Raw genomic sequence first — 19,305 nt, 5'->3', positions numbered from 1 at the left:
TGACATAGACTGACCAGGTGAATCCAGGTGAAGTCTACGATCCCTTACTGATGTCACTTGTTAAATCCACTTCAATAAGTGTAGATAAAGGGGAGGAGACAGGTTAAAGAAGGATCTTCAGGCCTTGAGACAATTGAGACATGGATTGTGTGTGTGTGCCATTCAGAGAGTGCATGGGCCAGCATCCCTGTGGAACACTTTCGACACCTTGTAGAGTCCACGCCCTGACAAACTGAGGCTGTTCTGGGGGCAAAAGGGGTGTAACACAATCAGTGCCAGGGGTTCCTGATGTTTGGTATACTCAGTGAATATGTGTTACAGAAGTGTGTTTGTGTGCTTTACTGTACTACATGTCATTTAATGTTCCATTTCTTTACACCTACCACATTGACCGTGTGTGTGTGTTTGTGTGTATGTGTGTGTGTTTGTGTGTATGTGTGTGTGTGTGTTGTATATGTGTGTGTGTTGTATATACAGGTGTGTGTGTGTGTGTGTGTGTGTGTGTGTGTGTGTCTGTGTGTGTGTGTGTGTGTGTGTGTGTGTGTGTGTGTGTGTGTGTGTGTGTGTGTGTGTGTGTGTGTGTGTGTTGTATATGTGTGTGAGTTGTATATACAGGTGTGTGTGTGTGTGTGTGTGTGTGGATGTGTGTGTGTATGTGTGTGTGTGTGTGTGTGTGTGTGTGTGTGTGTGTGTGTGTGTGTGTGTGTGTGTGTGTGTGTGTGTGTGTGTGTGTGTGTGTGTGTGCGCGCGTCTGTGCTTAGTGTTGAGCGATTATTGCTTTTTGAGGTCGGTTGGATTTCGTGTTTAACATTTTTGGGGGGACATTAAATGCACTATGCATTATGAGGGTTGAATACTGTAACAACAGAGAACACATAAATTGCTAAAAGTCACATGATGGTAGGGACTGCCCATTGCTGCTTATCATTTAGCAACCATCAATCATCCACCTTACTTTAATCAAATATTTCAGTTGTTGTGTGTATTACATGTGCTTTGTTAGAATGCTTTATTATTTCATTTCATGTCATCGTCTCATCATTATAGAGCTGCTGCCTATGCAGCAGTCTGTCTGAGAAAATCCCAATTACTTCTTCAAAGGAAGTAAGTCATTATTTTATGACTGCTGAATACCAAGTATCAATCACTCAGGTAGAGATACCTCGTGAAGCAAATGCTTTTTATATCTCTCGATCGCACATTCTCTCTTCTCTCCGTCTCCGTGTCTGCTCCTCGCAGACCCGACAAGTGGGCGATCGTGCAATGGATTATGGTCTTTGTAGTTAATTACCATATTTTCTGCTAAACTACGTCGAATATTGGCCTGTCGGAAACTACAACTCCCTGCTACATCACACAGTTCGGGCTTGATCTGATTTATCTCTTGAGAAACATTGTGTTTACATTGTGTTTACTTGATAGCTACCTACACAAATAGCTAGCTAGAACAAAGTGTTAATAAGATAAATTCATTAAAAAGATTAAAAGCAAAACAAATAAGTACTCCAGTAGGCATCACAGAAGACAAAATAATTTAACCAATGTTGGTTAAACTAATTGAATCAATTAGTTGTTTAAAAACGGAAAAATAACCGACGTTTCGGGTTAATCGCTCAGCACTAGTGTGTGTGTGTGAGTGAGTGTGTATGTGTGTGCGCGGCTGGTAGTGACCTCATCTCTCCGTGCTCTTTACTGTAGGTCATAAAGCCCATAAAAACTGTGTGTGTGTGTGTGTGTGTGTCATCCTGTTTTTAGCTGGTCTTTTATAATAGCGTAGATTTAGGCATTTGTATATTCCACTTATGGCACCTAAACTGTGAATTATGTGAATTATTTGGGTATATCACACACGTGTAACCGGTGTAAAATGGCTAGCTAGTTAGCGGTGCGCGTTAGACCTTGAAGGAGTTGTTCCCCTTGCGGAGGCTTTTGGAGCGATAGGTAGTGATGCGTGGTGGGAGGCAGTTGTTGAGGTGCTCAGAGGGTCCTTGGTTCAAGCCCAGTATGGTGCAAAGAGAGGGACGGAAGCAACATTGTTACACACGCAATGCAACAATCTAAATGCTTCCAGATTGCTCTAGCCTGGTCCCAGATCTGCTTGTGCTCTATAGCCAACTTCTATGGTCATTGTCATGGGCTTGTACGAGATGTTTTGTCCTGGACAGCCAGTCCTATGTTGTGTCAAAACATGACAACGACCACAGGCGATGACAAGTCAGCACAAACTGATCTGGGACCAGGCTACCATCGCTTTACTCACTGAAGACAACTGCTATGTGCTTATGTATCTATATGGAATCAAATCTCTTCAACATCAGCTCTGCTGATGGAACTGCTATGTGCTTATGTTTCTATATGGAATTAAACCTCTTCAACATCAGCTCTGCGGATGGAACCACATTTGTTGACAAACCACTGAATATCTCAAATCAGACTTCAAACCATTGAAACCAGGTAGATCGACTGAACTAGGGCAGGTATTGTAGGCTACCGTGTGTATCTGACGCTGAGGTGGAACGTAGTAGTGTTTAGTCGGTAGAAACCCAGGTCTAAAACAGGCCTGATTATCCCCTCACAAAACCTTTACAGCCTGGCTAATGATTCATTAATAGTTCACTCTCACACCACAGTCTAAAATCTTTCTTTCCAGTAAAACTGTAGGTGATTAAACAGAAATAAGACATTAGGCTATACTGGACACTCACAGAGGACAGACTTATAAACAAAACAATACAGTCTACTGATTCGTGAAATATTTCAGGTTACTACTAGTTTATTGAAACGTTTGTGGTCAAACGCACACACTTAAACCATCATTAATCATCATTAAAAACATAGGTGCTGGGCTATAAAAGAATACCAGTATAGAACAAGAAGGCCGCACGCTGTTAAAGCTCCCAATTCGTTCGATTTATTGAGAAAAAACGGAAAAACGGATCATCCTCTCATATTCTGTTTGTACTATAGTAATAAGCTTTCTACCACTTACAACACAATCAATTCTCAAATAAAATCAGCGTTGAGCTCTGATGCAATATCCTGTACAGTTCCTACCATAGTTCCTGGCACAAGTGGGCTTGACTCCCTGCGAAATCTGATCCTGCATTTGGCCCTTTAAAGGAATATGGGATGCATTTAGGGACTGGAGAATCGGGATCCACGGCACGGTGACACAGTCCCCTGAACTCTCTCAGTCTCTCTACGTGCAAGAGAGACGCGGACAACCGGGGTTATACCGGACGATACTACAGCATGAAACGTTGAAAGAAGAGGAATAAGTAGGCTATGAATACAGTCAGAGAGTGAGTGTTAATTGCAGCGTGATGTGATTTACCAGGGCGAGTTTACTAGGCTACGTGAAGCAAGAGAGAGCGAGAGGGAGCGGACTGACTGCAGGACTACAAAGTCACAAGGTGAGAGGTACTGGTGTTAGAAATAGGTCCGCTAGAAGCAGCAACGCGTAAGTTGTTGTCTGTTTCCGATTGTAGCATACTGCTCATCCGCTTTGATTTATGCTCTCTGACAGGGACCTACAGTAGTTATTACGAGTCTGCGCTATTGTAGTCTTACTATTCGTTTTACATCGTTAGAAGAGAAATGCAACACGAGTTTAGGATTGAACATTGATACTTTGCTATAGACGTTTTCATGGTGGTTTATAGTCCATGTGTGTGTGTGTGTGTGTGTGTGTGTGTGGCACACCTGTGCGTTGCTTGTGACCATTCTTGGACAATATCACACCAGCAATGTAACTTTGACGTCATCCTCTTGGCATGCAAGAAGATGATATACAGAAGATGATTTTTTATGCAATAAACATACACATTTTTGCAGTTTGTGTGTGTGTGTGTGTGTGTATGTGTGTGTGTGTGTGTGTGTGTGTGTGTGTGTGTGTGTGTGTGGGCGCATGCATGTTTGCGTGTTTGTGTTGTGGAGTGTTTTGGTGTGTATCTCTCGCCAGCTAGCCAACTGTCTGTGTATCACATTCACATCCATAATAATGGTCATACTAAATGAATACATGTATACCTAAACAGCCCAGGTGTTATCCAAGGGCAGCAGGGACAGTGGCCTACCATCTGTCCTGTACTGCCACTTCCACACTAAATGCATTCGGTTGGGTGTTGGCTTTTTCCACCATCAGAATTGGATCATGTGGTATGTACAGTACAGTAGCATCTATTTGATCGGAGTGATAAATCAGTCTTATTTATGACATGGGTATTAACCATGACGGTATTTCATTTCTTACCTCCTTTTCTTTCTAACTGTAAATATGTAGGCTACAGTCGGTACAGACAGAATCCCAAGCATGGCAGATGTGCACTTCTTAGACCAGTTCAGACTCCACACCTAGTTCCCCATGTTGAGCTTTCGTTCGAGGACCTGTGTCAAGGCATGCGCGGCTATATGCCTCTACCCTACTGTATGTCCGAGCTGGGGATTATGTTTACACTGCTGCAACGTTTTCCCCACAGCACAGTCCTGCTCCCTCCTCTCCTGTAGTTAGTCATGCATTGTTGAGGGGAGACAGGATTGTGTGTGTGTGTGTGTGTGTGTGTGTTTTACGCTATGGGACAGCAATGCCCTGGTCTGTATTTACGGCAGAGACTGATAATGAGTGTGGTCAGTTTACAGAGAGCCTGTCATTAGACTACCCTGCTTGCACACTCAGCTTCCTATAGAGGTAGGGAGGGAGAAGAGGGGGCGAGGAGAGAATGAGGAGAGGGCAGGAGAGGAGGAGGGCAGTAGAGGTAGAGAGGAGGAGGAAAAGAGGAGGAGAGAAGGACAAGGGGAGAGGTAGTGAGGAGAGGGAAGGAGAGGAGGAGGGCAGGAGAGGTGCAGAGGAGGAGGACTAGAGGAGGAGAGAAGGACAAGGGGAGAGGTAGTGAGGAGAGGGAAGGAGAAGAGAGGAAAGAGGAGGAGAGGCGGAGAAGAGAGAAGATAAGGAGGAGAGGAGAGAGAAGGAGGAAAGTAGAGGAGGAGAAAAGAGGGGGAGGATAGAAGAAAGGAGGGGAGGAGATGAGAGGTGGAGTGGAGAGGGAAGGAGGAGTGGAGTGGAGGAGGGAAGGAGGAGTGGAGTGGAGGAGGGAAGGAGGAGTGGAGTGGAGGAGGGAAGGAGGAGTGGATAATAGAAAGGACAGGAAGGAGATGGGGGGTGGAGTGGAGAGGAGAGAAGAGAAGTGGAGAGAGGTGGAGAGGAGAGAAGGAGGAGATGAGAAGTGGAAAGGATATGAGAAGAGGAGAGGGGAGGAGAAGAGAGGAGAGGAGGGGAGGAGAGAAAAGGAGGAGAGGAGCGGAGATGAGGAGAAAGGTGGAGAGGAGAGAAGGAGGAGAGGAGAGGAGGGGAATAGAAGAGAGGAGAGGAGGAGAGAGAAGAGGAGGAGGAGAATAAAGGGGGAGAGAGGAGAAGAGAAGAGGGGACGAGAGGAGGACAGAAGAGGGGACGAGAAGAGGGGATAGGAAGAAAGGGGGGGGTCCTACATTGGCTCTTAGGTGCCCCTGCACATGCCAGTCTTTGAATGTACAGCTGTAACAGACCCTTGAGCTGCATAATGTGTATAAAGCTGTATTCATAAAACCACTAAAGTTGGGGTTTGGACAGTATACCATGTAGAGGTCGACCGATTATGATTTTTCAATGCTGATACTGATACCGATTATTGGAGGACCAAAAAAGCCGATACCGATTAATCGGCCAATTCTTATTTATTTATTTGTAATAATGACAATTACAACAATACTGAATGAACACTTATTTTAACTTAATATAATACATCAATCAAATCAATTTAGCCTCAAGTAAATAATGAAACATGTTCAATTTGGTTTAAATAATGCAAAAACAAAGTGTTGGAGAAGAAAGTAAAAGTGCAATATGTGCCATGTAAGAAAGCTAACGTTTCAGTTCCTTGCTCAGAACATGAGAACATATGAAAGCTGGTGGTTCCTTTTAACATGGGTCTTCAATATTCCCAGGTAAGAAGTTTTAGGTTGTAGTTATTATAGGAATTATAGGAATATTTCCCTCTATACCATTTGTATTTCATTAACCTTTGACTATTGGATGTTCTTATAGGGAAGCAGCGTTACCCATGCAGAGCAAGGGAAACTAGAAGAAGGTACTACTAGAAGGTTCAGAGCGAGTGACGTTTGAAACGCTATTAGCGCGCGCTAACTAGCTAGCCATTTCACTTCGGTTACACCAGCCTCATTATATGCAACACAGGACACGCTAGATAATATCTAGTAATATCATAAACCAAGTGTAGTTAACTAGTGATTATGATTGATTGTTTTTTATAAGATACGTTTAATGCTAGCTGGCAACTTACCTTGGCTTACTGCATTCGCGTAACAGGCAGTCTCCTTGTGGAGTGCAACGAGAGAGAGGCAGGTCGTTATTGCGTTGGACTTGTTAACTGTAAGGTTGCAAGATTGGATCCCCCGAGCTGGCAAGGTGAAAATCTGTCGTTCTGCCCCTGAACAAGGCAGTTAACCCACTGTTCCTAGGCCGTCATTGAAAATAAGAATGTGTTCTTAACTGACTTGCCTAGTTAAATAAAGGTATAAAAAAGAGAATATTAATAAAATTTAAAAATCAGCAAATCGGTGTCCAAAAATACAGATTTCAAATTGTTATGAAAACTTGAAATCGGCCCTAATTAATCAGCCATTCCGATTAATCGGTCGACCTCTAATACCATGTTCACTTCACCGTAAAGTTGCACGCTTCTGTTTAGACGTCTAGAGTAAAAGGCTGGTAATTTAAATCTCTATAGTTTAGTGTTTATTTTGTTTCCAATAACAAACCTCCTCTTTAAGAACACACTCAAAAACAAAGTAAGGAAACCCATAAAAGGTGTGTGCGTATGTGTAATCTTTCCTTTCTGCTTGCTAATCTAAATGGAATACTGTAGCTACTTTGGTGGTAAAGTGAGGCACTGAGACCAAAACATTGAGTCATAGTTTTAAACAAGAGTGTATGTGTGTGTGTGTGTGGGAGGGGAGGGGAGGGGGGGGCTCTGTCCTAGATAGTTATGTGAACCAGACAGGAAGACCATACTGGATATATCTATGTAATGTAACCTGTCCCTGACCACTCCACATCTATAAACATAACTCTCTCCTTGTGTTGTTTTCTCTTTTTCTCTATTACACGCACACACACACACACAAATTTAGACACTTGGTCCTCCCTGATCTGAGTCATTCTGGTTAAAAGACAGTGGGGATTTGAAATGTCTACTGGGATGATATCATCCCATCATCGGTCCAATCACCTAATCTATTACATCACCCCAGCTGCATGCTCAGCACTGTGTATGCATGTGTGTGTGTGTGTGTGTTTGTGTTTGTGTGTGACAGTGAGAGAGAGAGAGGGAGAGAGAGAGTGGGTGTGGGTGTGTGTGTAAGTGTGTGTGTGTGACAGTGAGAGAGAGAGAGGGAGAGAGAGAGTGGGTGTGGGTGTGGGTGTGAGTGTGAGTGTGGGTGTGGGTGTGGGTGTGTGTGTGTGTGTGTGCATGTGCTTACCAGTGTTGAAGAGTTATGGCTGGCTGGGGAGTGTGTGTTTGAAATGGTTGCTAATTGAAGAGGTAGTGGTTGAGTATGTGATCAACTAGCGAGCTCTCTATGCACTAGAGACCAACACACGCCCTCCGACCCAACACACACACACACACACACATACACACACACATTGTCCAAAATGTTTAAGCAGTGAGTTAGCCACGTCAATTTTTGCACATAGCTCATCATGCTCAGATTATTGCCAAACATTTCAGTCAATAGCCATTGTCATGGAGCCAGACGTTTTCAGCGTTACTGAGTCAGTGTAGCTCATATGTAGATTACATGTACACTGCCGTACAAAGGGGGTCACTTAGAAATGTCCTTGTTTTTGAAAAGAAAAGCACATTTCTTTGTCCATTAAAATAACATCAAATTGGTCAGAAATGCAGTGTTGACATTGTTCCTTGTTGTAAATGACTATTGTAGCTGGAAATAGGCGTACAGAGGCCCATTATCAGCAAACATCACTCCTGTGTTAGCTAATCCAAGTTTATCATTTTAAAAGGCTAATTGATAATTAGAAAACCCTTTTGCAATTATGTTAGCACAGCTGAAAATTGTTGTTCTGATGAAAGAAGCAATAAAACTAGCCTTCTTTAGACTAGTTGAGTGTCTGGAGCATCAACATTTGTGGGTTCAATTACAGGCTCAAAATGGCCAGAAACAAATAACTTTCTTCTGAAACTCGTCAGTCTATTCTTGTTCTGAGAAATAAAGGCTATTCCATGCGAGAAATTGGCAAGAAACTGAAGATCTCATACAACGCTGTGTACTACTCCCTTCACAGAACAGCGCAAACTGGCTCTAACCAGAATAGAAAGAGGAGTGGGAGGCCCCGGTGCACAACTGAGCAAGAGGACAAGTACATTAGAGTGTCTAGTTGGGAAACAGATGCCTCACAAGTCCTCAAATGGCAGCTTCATTAAATAGTACCCACAAAACACCAGTCTCAACGTCAACAATGAAGAGGCGACTCCGGGATGCTGGCCTTCTAGGCAGAGTTCCTCTGTCCAGTGTTCTTTTGCCCATCCTAATCTTTTATTTTTATTGGCCAGTCTGAGATATGGCCTTTTCTTTGCAACTCTGACTAGAAGGCTTCTTTAATCAGCCCACAGTTTTCAGCTGTGCTAACATAATTGCAAAATGGTTTTCTAATGATCAATTAGCCTTTTTAAAATGATAAACTTGGATTAGCTAACACAACGTGCCATTGGAACACAGTGATGGTTGCTGAAAATGGGCCTCTGTACGCCTATGTAGATATTCCATTAGAAATCAGACGTTTCCAGCTACAATAGTCATTTACAACGTTAACAATGTCTACACTGTATTTCAGATCAATTTGATGTAATTTTAATTGACAAAAAAATGTGCTTTTCTTTCAAAAACAAGGACATTTCTAAGGGAACCCAAACTTTTGAATGGTAGTGTGTATCTTGGTTCCAGCGAACTGCTTGCAGCAGGGTTTCAGTCCAGTATCCCCCAGACAACTAGTGTTTTCTCAACTCAGTAGGTGTTTCAAGGTCTCCCATCTGGAGAAGAAAGGAGCAGAGGAAGGAAGACCCACAGAAGGCCTAGACAGGGACCAAGGGAGAGAAGGCCCAGGGAGGCAAGACCCAGGGAGGGAAGGCTCAGGGAGGGAACACCCAGGGAGGGAACACCCAGAAAGGGAAGGCCCAGGGACGGAAGGCCCAGGGAGGGAAGGCCCCAGCCGAGGCTCCTTGCAGCAAGAGGAGAGGAGAGGGGACCAACCCTGGCCCACTCTCTCCCCCCTATGTTAAACAAGCATGCAGTGCTAAAGGAACTAAATGAATTGTTCCATGGAGAATTAGCATGGTCGTGCTGAAAGTGTTTAACCAGCAAATGGTTTGTTTGCACCCATTAGCTAGCGTACTGGTGGAGGTGGCCTGGCCTGGGCTTACCATAGCAGGGATGTTTTGGCCTGGTCTGGTCTAGCCTGAATGGACTAGCAGGGCCTACCATACCAGGGTTGGCCTGGTTTGGCCATAGCTAGCTGGGCCTACCGTAGGAGGCCAGCTCTATGCTAGGCTGGCAGGGTCTAGCATGGCTGTCGGCTTTCACTCCTGCTGACCTCTCCTCCCTTACACACCGTGTTTCCCTTTGCCTGGCTGGTTCTCCTAAACCTCCAGAGAGATCCATCCAGCACTCGACCAGGGTCTAGGCCTTGTGGTGGGCCAGAGGAACCTCTGGATATATGGCTTCTGTAATTAGCCTGCTAGCCGGTGCTAACCCTACACTTATGAGCAGGCTAATTGCAGAGAGTACAGAGAGAACTGGCTCAGTTTCAGCAGCCATCTGTTTGTCTGGCCGGCAGGCTGGTTAGCTAAGTGGCTGGTTGTCTATCTGTTTGTCTGGCTCTCTGGCTGGCTGACTGGATGGCTTCTCATCTGTCCGTCTGTCTGTCTGAGTCTGTCTTTATGAGTTACACATTCAACACTTTGTTGTCATTACTATAATCAACTTTTCCCCCATTGAATTCCCGCTTGAGCCTTTACAAATAAACATGCTAGAGTGTCCGTCTAGCCATAGAAAAAATTAGAACTAGGCAAATCATTTTATTTGTCACATGCTTCACAAACAACAGGTCTGGACTAACAGTGAAATGCTTACTTACGGGCCCTTCCCGACAATGCGGAGAGAAGAAAATAGCAAAATAGTCAAACAAATAAATAGGGCTAAATAATAACACAAGGAATGAGTACACAATGAGTAACGATAACGTGGATGTATACACCGGGTATCAGTGCCGAGTTGATGTGCAGGGGTACGACGCAGTCGAGGTGGATATGTATGTTGAACGCTGAGCTCTAGTCGATGAACAGCATTCTCACGTAGGTGTTCCTTTTGTCCAGGTGGGAAAAGGGCAGTGTGGATTAGAGACTAGGTCATCTGGGGACCTTTTGGGGCGGCATGCGAATTGGAGTTGGTCCAGGGTGTCTGGGATGATGGTGTTGATGTGAGCCATGACCAGCCTTTCAAAGCCTTTCATGGCTACAGACGTGAGCGCTACGGGGCCATAGTCATTTAGACAGGTTGCCTTGGCATGACGGGATTTCTTAATAACAAGTTTCCGGATTAGTGTCCCACTCCTTGAAAGCGGCAGCTCTAGCCTTCAGGGAGGTTGCCTGTAATCCATAGCTTCTGGTTGGGATATGTGCATAGGGTCAATGTGGGGAGAACGTCGTCGGTGTACCTATTAATGAAGCCGGAGACTGATCTGGTAAACTCCTCAACGCCATCGGAAGACTCCCGGAACATATTCCAGTCTGTGCTAGCGAAACAGTCCTGTAGCTCAGCATCCGCTTCATCAGACCACTTTCATATTGAGTGCTGTTGCTTCCTGTTTGAGTTTTTGTTTGTGAGCAGGAATAAGCATGATAGAGTTATGGTCAGATTTACCAAATGGAGGGAGAGCTTTGTATGTGTGTGGAGTAAAGTTGATCTAGAGTTTTTTCACCTTTAGTTGCACAGGTGACATGCTTGTAGAAACACTATTGTACCGGCCTGTATGCCGTTTCACTCCTGCCCTGTAATTAAGAAGGGATTGCCTTGGTCTGGCTGGGCTGGGGAGAGCTGGGGGCTGGGAGTGGGGGTGGAATACAGGCATTGCATGGCCAGGCTGCGCTAGGCCTTGGCAGCAAATATACTAAAGCTATGGAGATCTTGGTGTGGGACTGACACTGGGGGTGGGGCACAGGGACTGGGTTACGAGGCATTAGGTCATTTAGTTAAAAAGCACGGCCTGGGCCTGCTGTGTGTAGAGCTAAAGACAGTTTGAGGTTCAAAGAGGAAGCTTTTATTTAACTGTCATGATGAAGTCATCGCTGAGAGGTGAGTGTTTGCTTTTCTCACATTGCCCCACTGAGTCACAGGAAGTGAAGTGAGGATGAGTTGTAAGGTGAAACTATTTCCATAAGATCTTCAGAGGGGTTTCACATGATTTTGCTTAGCAAAAGATGCTGTATCTTAATTTGATCATCCTATTGTTGCAGGGATTTTTCTGTACAGAAAGGAAATGCAAGCTTGTATTGTATTCAAGGTTTAAAAAGGCTTCTAAAGATTGTAATTTCCACTTTAAAATGTCAGACTGGATTTACTCTAATAAATCATTTATTTACTTGAATGTCCATTCATTATAATCCACATAATAATAATGTCCTGTTCAGTGTTGTGATTAGTTACTTGAAAGTAACATATTACATATTTCTAGTTAATGCGTGACATTAAAACATGACTTTGTGCGGAAAGTAACACGCTACATTACTAGTTCTATTACTTTGCGTTACTTTCATGAAAAAAATCGGACTGTTTGAGGGAGCAATGCGAGCCGCACACACACACATACCAAAGATAGACTACTTACTAACTCACCCAATGATGCGCAGCTCACGCACCAGAGATGACGATGTGCTTGTTCCAAAAACCTCTCTCTCTTGTTAAACAATGCTGTTGGCTCAATATGCCTATTTGGAAGTTGATAGGATATTTTGGAACCGACAGATTAGATTGTTCTATTTTCAACAGGGGAGCTATTTGCTTTCCAACCAGTTTTTTTTTCTTCCCGCGATTGTATTTGAAATATTGTGATGGCCTGTTTTGGCTGCATGCTGTTCACTAGGGCTGGGCGGCATTCTGTATTTTACTAGGGTTGGGCGACATACCGTATTTGACTATATACTGGTGTAGCAATATTGATGTTACACAGGAAACGGAAACCAGTTGTTACTTACTTCATTAATGTGCTGGCTGACAACATGCCTAGTAAAGTTTGCTTAACTGTTTGTGTGTCGTGACCACAATACAAAGCATATTGAAACATGGTGGCAGCGGTACACGAAAGAACCTGGATCTCATCGATGTAAATGAAGGATACATCCCAGGCGGCAGTTTGAAAAAGTGCCGCGTTTACAGGCTAGTCATCGTGCCGAACATCTACGTTAGCTGGCTATCGTTAGAGACTCCGTGCTAAAAGCTAGCTGGCTATTGGACACAAGCAGATTTGTGAGTAGCCAATGTTCCATTCTACCAGTAAATCGCCATTGGAAACTGCACTGAAACCTCCGGGAAAAATAGACTTTGATGATTGTAATTTAGCACTGACCTGGAAAAGTTGGAAAGAGGAATTCAATTTGTACACGGCTCTTACAATGAGAGAAAAACCTGAGGACTACAAAGGGAAGCTACTGTATTATCTCATTGGGGGAAAAGGCAGAGAGATTTGTGAGACCCTATGTGTGGGCATTACAAAAGACAATCTCTCTGTTGAGGAAGGAATTGCATTACTGGATGCAGTTTGTGATCCCACGAAACATGAAACAATTGACAGAGATAATTTTTTCATGCGAAGTCAGGGCCAAGATGAGAGTTTAGACAAATATCTCACTGAATTGAGGACTCTAGTGGCCACCTGCAACGTTGGAGTAATCACAGACTCTCTTATCAGGGACAGGATTGAGTGTGGCACGTGGGACCCACACTTAAGAGAGCTCTTACTCAGAGAGACTGATCTCAGTTTAGAGAAATGCATACAGATTGGAAGAGCTGCAGGACTGCCCAGATGGAGAGCTAAAGTCAGAAATGTACAGGGCCTTTGAGTCAGCATCAGCTGACTCAGAGAGCGGTGAGGATGTTCTGTGCATCACACTAGGGCCAAAGTCAGAGAGCATCAACGTGGTGCAGGAGAAAACCACAGACCCCAATGCAGATCTCTTTGCAACCATGCCGGTCAACAAAAAGTCAGTCAGATTTCAGCTAGATTGTGGTGCTAGTTGTAATGTTGGCCCTGCAAACCTCATAAAAGCCAGTCACCTAGAGCCCTGCAGTCGGGTATTGGTGATGTACAACAAGTGTACTCTGACGCCACTAGGCCAGTGCGCACTTAAAGCGATCAATCCATGCAATAAGAAAACCTACCGAGTGGAGTTCATCGTAGTCAACAAGAATGTGCACAGGCCCATTCTAGGCAGTAAGGCTATCCAGGCAATGGAGTTGATTACTGTGCAGCATCACAACATCCTGGCCATCGAGAAAAGAACAGGATCCTGGACTAACGAGCCAATTAAACTGGACTACTCTGATGTATTCCAGGGAGATGGATGCTAACCCGGCAAACTGAAGCTGGAAGTGGATGAGCGAGTGGAGCCCGTCCAGCTGTCAAAGAGAAGAGTGCCAGTAGCACTATATAAACCACTCAAAGAGGAGCTCAGTGGTCTAGAGAAAAGAAGGATGATTAAAGCAGTTGAAAAAAGCACAGATTGGATTAGCAGCCTGATTGTAAGTGAAGAAACCATCTGGAAAACTAAGAGTGTGTATTGATCCGAAACCTCTCAACAAGGCGCTCGAGGGGAGCCATTACCCACTTCTCACTATTGAAGACGTGCTGCCAGATCTGAACAGGGCACGCATGTTCTCTGTTTGTCATGTAAAAAAAACGGATTTTGGCATGTGGAACTGGAGGAGGAATCCAGCTATCTCACCACGTTCTCTGCTCACATGTGATGCTACAGGTGGCTGCGCCTGCCAATGGGAATCAGTCCAGCCACAGAGATCTTTCAGACGAAGTTCAACCAGGCAATGGAAGGTCTTCCAGAAGTCAAAATCACTGCAGATGACATCCTGATTGTGGGACAAGGAGACAACGATGAAGAGGCGACTCTGGACCATGACAAAACCTGAAAATGCTCCTGGACAGATGCAGGAAGCTCAATATCAAGCTGAATCCGGAAAAGCTGCAGCTCAGGCTGAAGGAAGTGCCCTACATTGGCCACCTGCTAACATCGGAGGAGTTGAAAGTGGACCCAGGAAAAGTGACAGCCATCAAACAGATGCCTAGGCCTACAGATGTGCAGGGGATGCAGCGCTTCCTGGGCATGGTAAATTACCTAGCCAAGTTCTGCAGCCATGCCACGGAGCTCTGCGAGCCACTGCGACAGCTAACACTCAAGGACTCACTGTGGGAGTGGTCAGAGAGACATGAGCAAGCTTTCAATAAAATCAGGGATACCATTGCACAGACCCCTGTGCTGAAATGGTACAACCCAACAGAGCAGCTACAACCAATAGCATACGCCTGCAGAGCCCTGACAGACTGAAAAAGGGTATACACAGATAGAGAAGGAGCTGCTTGCAGAGCCCTGACAGAGACTGAAAAAGGGTATGCACAGATAGTGAAGGAGCTGCTTGCAGAGCCCTGACAGAGACTGAAAAAGTGTATGCACAGATAGAGAAGGAGCTGCTTGCAGAGCCCTGACAGAGACTGAAAAAGGGTATGCACAGATAGAGAAGGAGCTGCTTGCAGTGGTGTTTGGCATGAAGAGGTTCCACCAGTTCACACATGGACGAACTGTGGAAGTGGAGTCAGATCACTCTAGAGAGCATCATGACAAAGCCTCTCCACAGCGCACCAAAAAGACTACAACACATGCTCATGAGGCTCCAAAACTACAAGGTCAGTCTCCGATACATTCCGGGAAAACATGTGGTGCTGGCCGAGACCCTGAGCAGGGCGTACCTCACAGAACAAGCCAACAGAGGCCCTGTGGAGGTCGAAGTGGAATCAATTAATATGATACACTACCTCCCTGTGTCAAGCGAGAGACGAAAGCACATCCAGAGAGCCACTGAGCTGGACCGGGAGCTCCAGACACTGAAAAATTTTGATCCTGCAGGAGTGGCCTGAAGTGAATAGACATGTACCCTTGGAAGTAGCCATGTATTTTCACAACAGAGATGAGCTGAGTGTGCAAAATTGAGTTATCTTCAGAGGTGAGCGAGTCGTTGTGCCTACTGCCGTCAGGTCAGAGATAATGCAGGGAATCCATTCGTCACACATAGGAACAGAGGGATGTCTGAGAATAGCTCACGAGTGTGTCTACTGGCCAGGCATGAATGCACAGCTGAGAACATACATGGCACAATGTAGCACTTGCACTGCATGGGGGTATGAAGCAGCGGTAAGAAACGTTGAGGCCACACGAAGCACCAAAGTGTCCCTGGGTAAAAATAGGGACCGACCTGTTCCAGTTCAACGACAGAGACGACATGGTGACAGTTGATTATCTCTCCAACTTCTGGGAAGTGGACCATTTGGAGAACACGCAGTCAAAAACGGTCATTCGAAAACTGAAGACACACTTTGCACGCTATGGGATACCTGACATCCTTTACTCAGACAATTGTCCCCAGTACTCGTCAGACGAGTTACAAAGTTTCAGCAAGGCTTGGGACTTTACACACAAAACATTGTCTCCAGGATACCATCAAAGTAATGGGAAAGTGGAATCGGCAGTGAAAACAGCCAAAAGACTGATGGCAAAAGCAAAGAGAGCAGGTGCTGACCCATACCTGACCATGCTGGATCACAGAAATACCCTGTCACAAGGAAAAGACAGCAGCCCTGTAATGGTGCTCATGGGAAGACGTACAAAGACTACTTATAATGAGTGAAAATCTTCTGAGACCGGGGATGGCAGACTGTCAGCTGGAGAAGTTCAAAGACAGACAACAGAAACCGGCAAAGTTCTACGATACCTCTGCTAAGGATCTCACAGAGCTGCAACGAGATGACAGGGTGAGAGTTCAGCCACTCACAGGACAGAAACAGTGGTAGCAGAGGGCCACAGTAGTCAGACCTGTGGAGCAAAGGTCCTACGAGGTGAAGACAGAACAGGGACAAGTCTTCAGGACGAACAGGTGACACCCGAGGAAGAGTAGAGAAATAGAGGAGGATTTCCCCACTGTTGAGGAGCCTGGCACAGAGCCAGTAAACGGAGCACCAGCTGACGCCCGCAGGGTGCTGAACACAACCTAGAGATGAACGCTGCACCTCAACAAGAATATCCAAACATCTCAGGTCAAGCACCTCCTGATGTAATCAACACTCCCCACGCAAGGTCTGGTAGGGCCATCCGAAGACCTGTACATCTGAAAGAATTTGTGTGAAGGTAAAAAATGATAATAATTAATAGACAGTCAGAGACAGTAAACAAACATTCAGTTCACATTCCAGTTTATTGCAGACATGGACTTACAATCCAAAGTTAGGTGGAGTCTCCCCTTGTTGTAAAAAAAGAAAGAGAAGAGAACATGTAGCAATATTGATGTTACTCATATTGATGTTACACAGGAAACGGAAACCAGTTGTTACTTACTACATTCATGTGCTGGCTGACAACATGCCTAGTAAAGTTTGCTTAACTATCTATCTTTGTGTGTCGTGACCACAATACAAAGCATATTGAAACAACCGGTATTTATGCACGGACCGGTTTGGGTTTTTACTTTACCTTCTACAATGGCATTTTAATGGTTGGTTTGTTAAATGTAATGCGCCGTGTTTAACGTCAATTTTTTATAGTTTACACCGCTACTTGAGCCATCCTTCTCCGCTCTCTCTCTCTCCATGCGGCTTTCCACACAGACCTAACCCCGCCCCCGTCACTCAAGGAGTGCGTTTGTTGTTGCTTGACAACGAGACACTTGTGTTCAGTCTGCATGGTCAATGCAGCACATGCAACAATGTTGGTGACAACGATGCGGTTTCTACTTTGATCTTAATGTAAATCCACCGGCGTTCTATAATTACAATATTTGTTTGTGTTTCTTACATCTGCAAACAGCTAGTTTTGTATTTTCTTTGCAAGTTAAGGTAAATCGTGTTAGCCACTAATGCTAATCGCTAGTTAGCTGACTAGCATGTTGTTTGTGCAACAGTATTTTCTAAATCAAAGAGCAATAGGCAAAGCATGAATATGTTGGCTATATGATTGAAGATGTAATATAGCCAAAGATTATAGGGTCCACTCGAAAACACTGATCATCACCTTGGTTCCTACCCTGTCACAATAACTAATTCGCTAAATTATAGGCCTACTCCCAGTGTAGTATTCTGAATTATTACATTTCTTTCTGAACAGACAGCAGTAATTCTATAAATTTGGCAAATATATTTCAATTTATCAGTGGTGCTGCAGTACCCTTCCCACAGCTATGATTCTATAGAGAGATGGTAGTTGCAGGCTCATGTCTATCAGAACAGAGAGAGGGAGAGAGATAATAGAAAGTTAATCTCATTCTAGTTCTGCGACTATGCATGCTTCTCTCTCTCACCGCAGCAATGGGCCACACATTGGTCTCTATGCTACAATGTTGTGCAAACCATAAACCCGGGCCGACCAACCCAAATCAATTCTAGCAATATCAGGAACGGGCTGAAAATCTACATTTTCACACTATGTTTTTTTTAGGGGGCATTAGAATTACAGAGTAGTCAACTTGACTGAACTCTGGTCGCTTTTATTCAAATTTTCACCTCTCGGTGAAAAAAATTGTTCATGCCACAAGCGGTACCGAATCCTGGCAAATAGGTTCAAGAACGAAGCCGAGAGGTGATGATCCAGCAGGATCCAGCTCAAATTACCCACAGTCGTAACATTTGTAAATCGTTACCCCCCCCCCCCCCCCCCAACAATCTCTCACAGGCTCACGTCAGAATTAGAAGTTCATTCATGTTTGTCAAACGTAAAATGTAGAAGTTGTTCCAAACGTCACATTTTGAAGTGTTTAAGGTTAAGTTTAGGCATTAACTCTGAATGGTTACGGTTTGGGATAGGCTTAAAACAAAAATATTAAAAACAACTTTCTATCGCTGGATTTGAACATGCAACCTTTGGAAACAGAAGCAGATGCTTACACACCCATCCACCATCCCTGGCCACAAAACCCTAGCAAAACCTGCTTGAAAGTAACAGCACTCACTGTTGCCCCAAGTGTCTGGTTTCCACATCATCTCCCAATGTCCTCAGACATGGATGGACGTTGAATACTGACTTGTACCACGGGTGATCTGGCTGTACCCCCAACACTAGTCCTGCAGTATTATTAAGAAGCTCCATCTTTAGCTATCTGCTCATCCATTCCTGTGGCCTGACGCTTGACATCTCTTTGTGTGAGAGACGTGGTGCTATGTGTTGTGTCTGCTTAATACTGTTTAATATGCATTTGTAATGTTGTGCATTGAGCTGACCAGGGTAGTGTGTGTGTGTGTGTGTGTGTGTGTGTTTGTGTTAATCACTGTGTGTTGTTTGGCAGGTCTTGGTCAGTCGGTCGGCTACCAGTCTGCGAGTTCTGTCCGTCTGTCGGTCAGCGGTCAAGATGGCGGACGTCTTGGAGAGTGGTGGGGCGGGAGCAGGCTCTGTAGGAGGAGCCGGCAGCGTGGATTGGCAGAAGCATTGCGTTGCCTTGGAGATGCAGCTGCTCAGGTTCCGTCTGCAGGCGGGGAAGATCCGAGAGCTGCTGGCTGAGAAGGTGAGAGAGGGGGGCATCATGGGTAATGTAGTGTATCCACCATCACGTGCCGTTGCTACTTTGTACTGTCTAAGGCAGTGTTTCTTTATCCTGGCCAAAATAGGTGCCCATTTTGTTTTTGCCCTAGCACTAGACCTGATTCTACTAATCAACACATCATCAAACCTTTGATTAGTAGAATCAGCTGTGTAGTGCTAGGGCAAAAACAAACGGTGCACTTAGCTGTATTTGAGTCCACAAGACCAGGATAAAGAAACGCTGGTCTGATGGAAAAGAACAAACAGTTGTACCCAAATCTACATGATTTTGTCATCACATAACATAAAGTACCGGATTATGTTTCCCACCCACGGGGCAGCCTTGCCAGTGTGTGTTTTAACCTGACATTGATTTGTTGTGCATGAATGA

The 19,305-nt window shown here is 44.7% G+C and overlaps 1 protein-coding gene across 4 annotated transcripts in view; it reads left to right on the top strand.

Moving 5' to 3' along the window:
* Positions 1-3,036: 3,036 nt before the first annotated feature.
* The window catches only part of plekhh1 (pleckstrin homology, MyTH4 and FERM domain containing H1), a 65,103-nt gene continuing 48,834 nt past the window's right edge, over positions 3,037-19,305 (top strand). For 3 of the 4 annotated variants that reach the window (XR_016488915.1, XM_090210938.1, XM_090210939.1), the window contains exons 1-2: positions 3,145-3,413; positions 18,682-18,897. Coding sequence is in view for 3 of the 4 variants with exons in the window: in XM_090210938.1 (XP_090067064.1) it covers positions 18,745-18,897 (153 nt within the window). In the remaining variant the exon portion in view is untranslated. Of the gene's footprint in view, positions 3,414-18,681; positions 18,898-19,305 lie in introns of all 4 variants that reach the window. The other variant, XM_036954595.2, reaches the window with a different exon arrangement.

The sequence above is a fragment of the Oncorhynchus mykiss genome, chromosome 19 (genome assembly GCF_057628025.1).
Source record: "Oncorhynchus mykiss isolate SJ-2025 chromosome 19, ASM5762802v1, whole genome shotgun sequence".
Lineage (NCBI taxonomy): Eukaryota > Metazoa > Chordata > Actinopteri > Salmoniformes > Salmonidae > Oncorhynchus > Oncorhynchus mykiss.
Note: the sequence above shows the minus strand (reverse complement) of the source record. Positions and strands in the feature narration are given on the sequence as shown.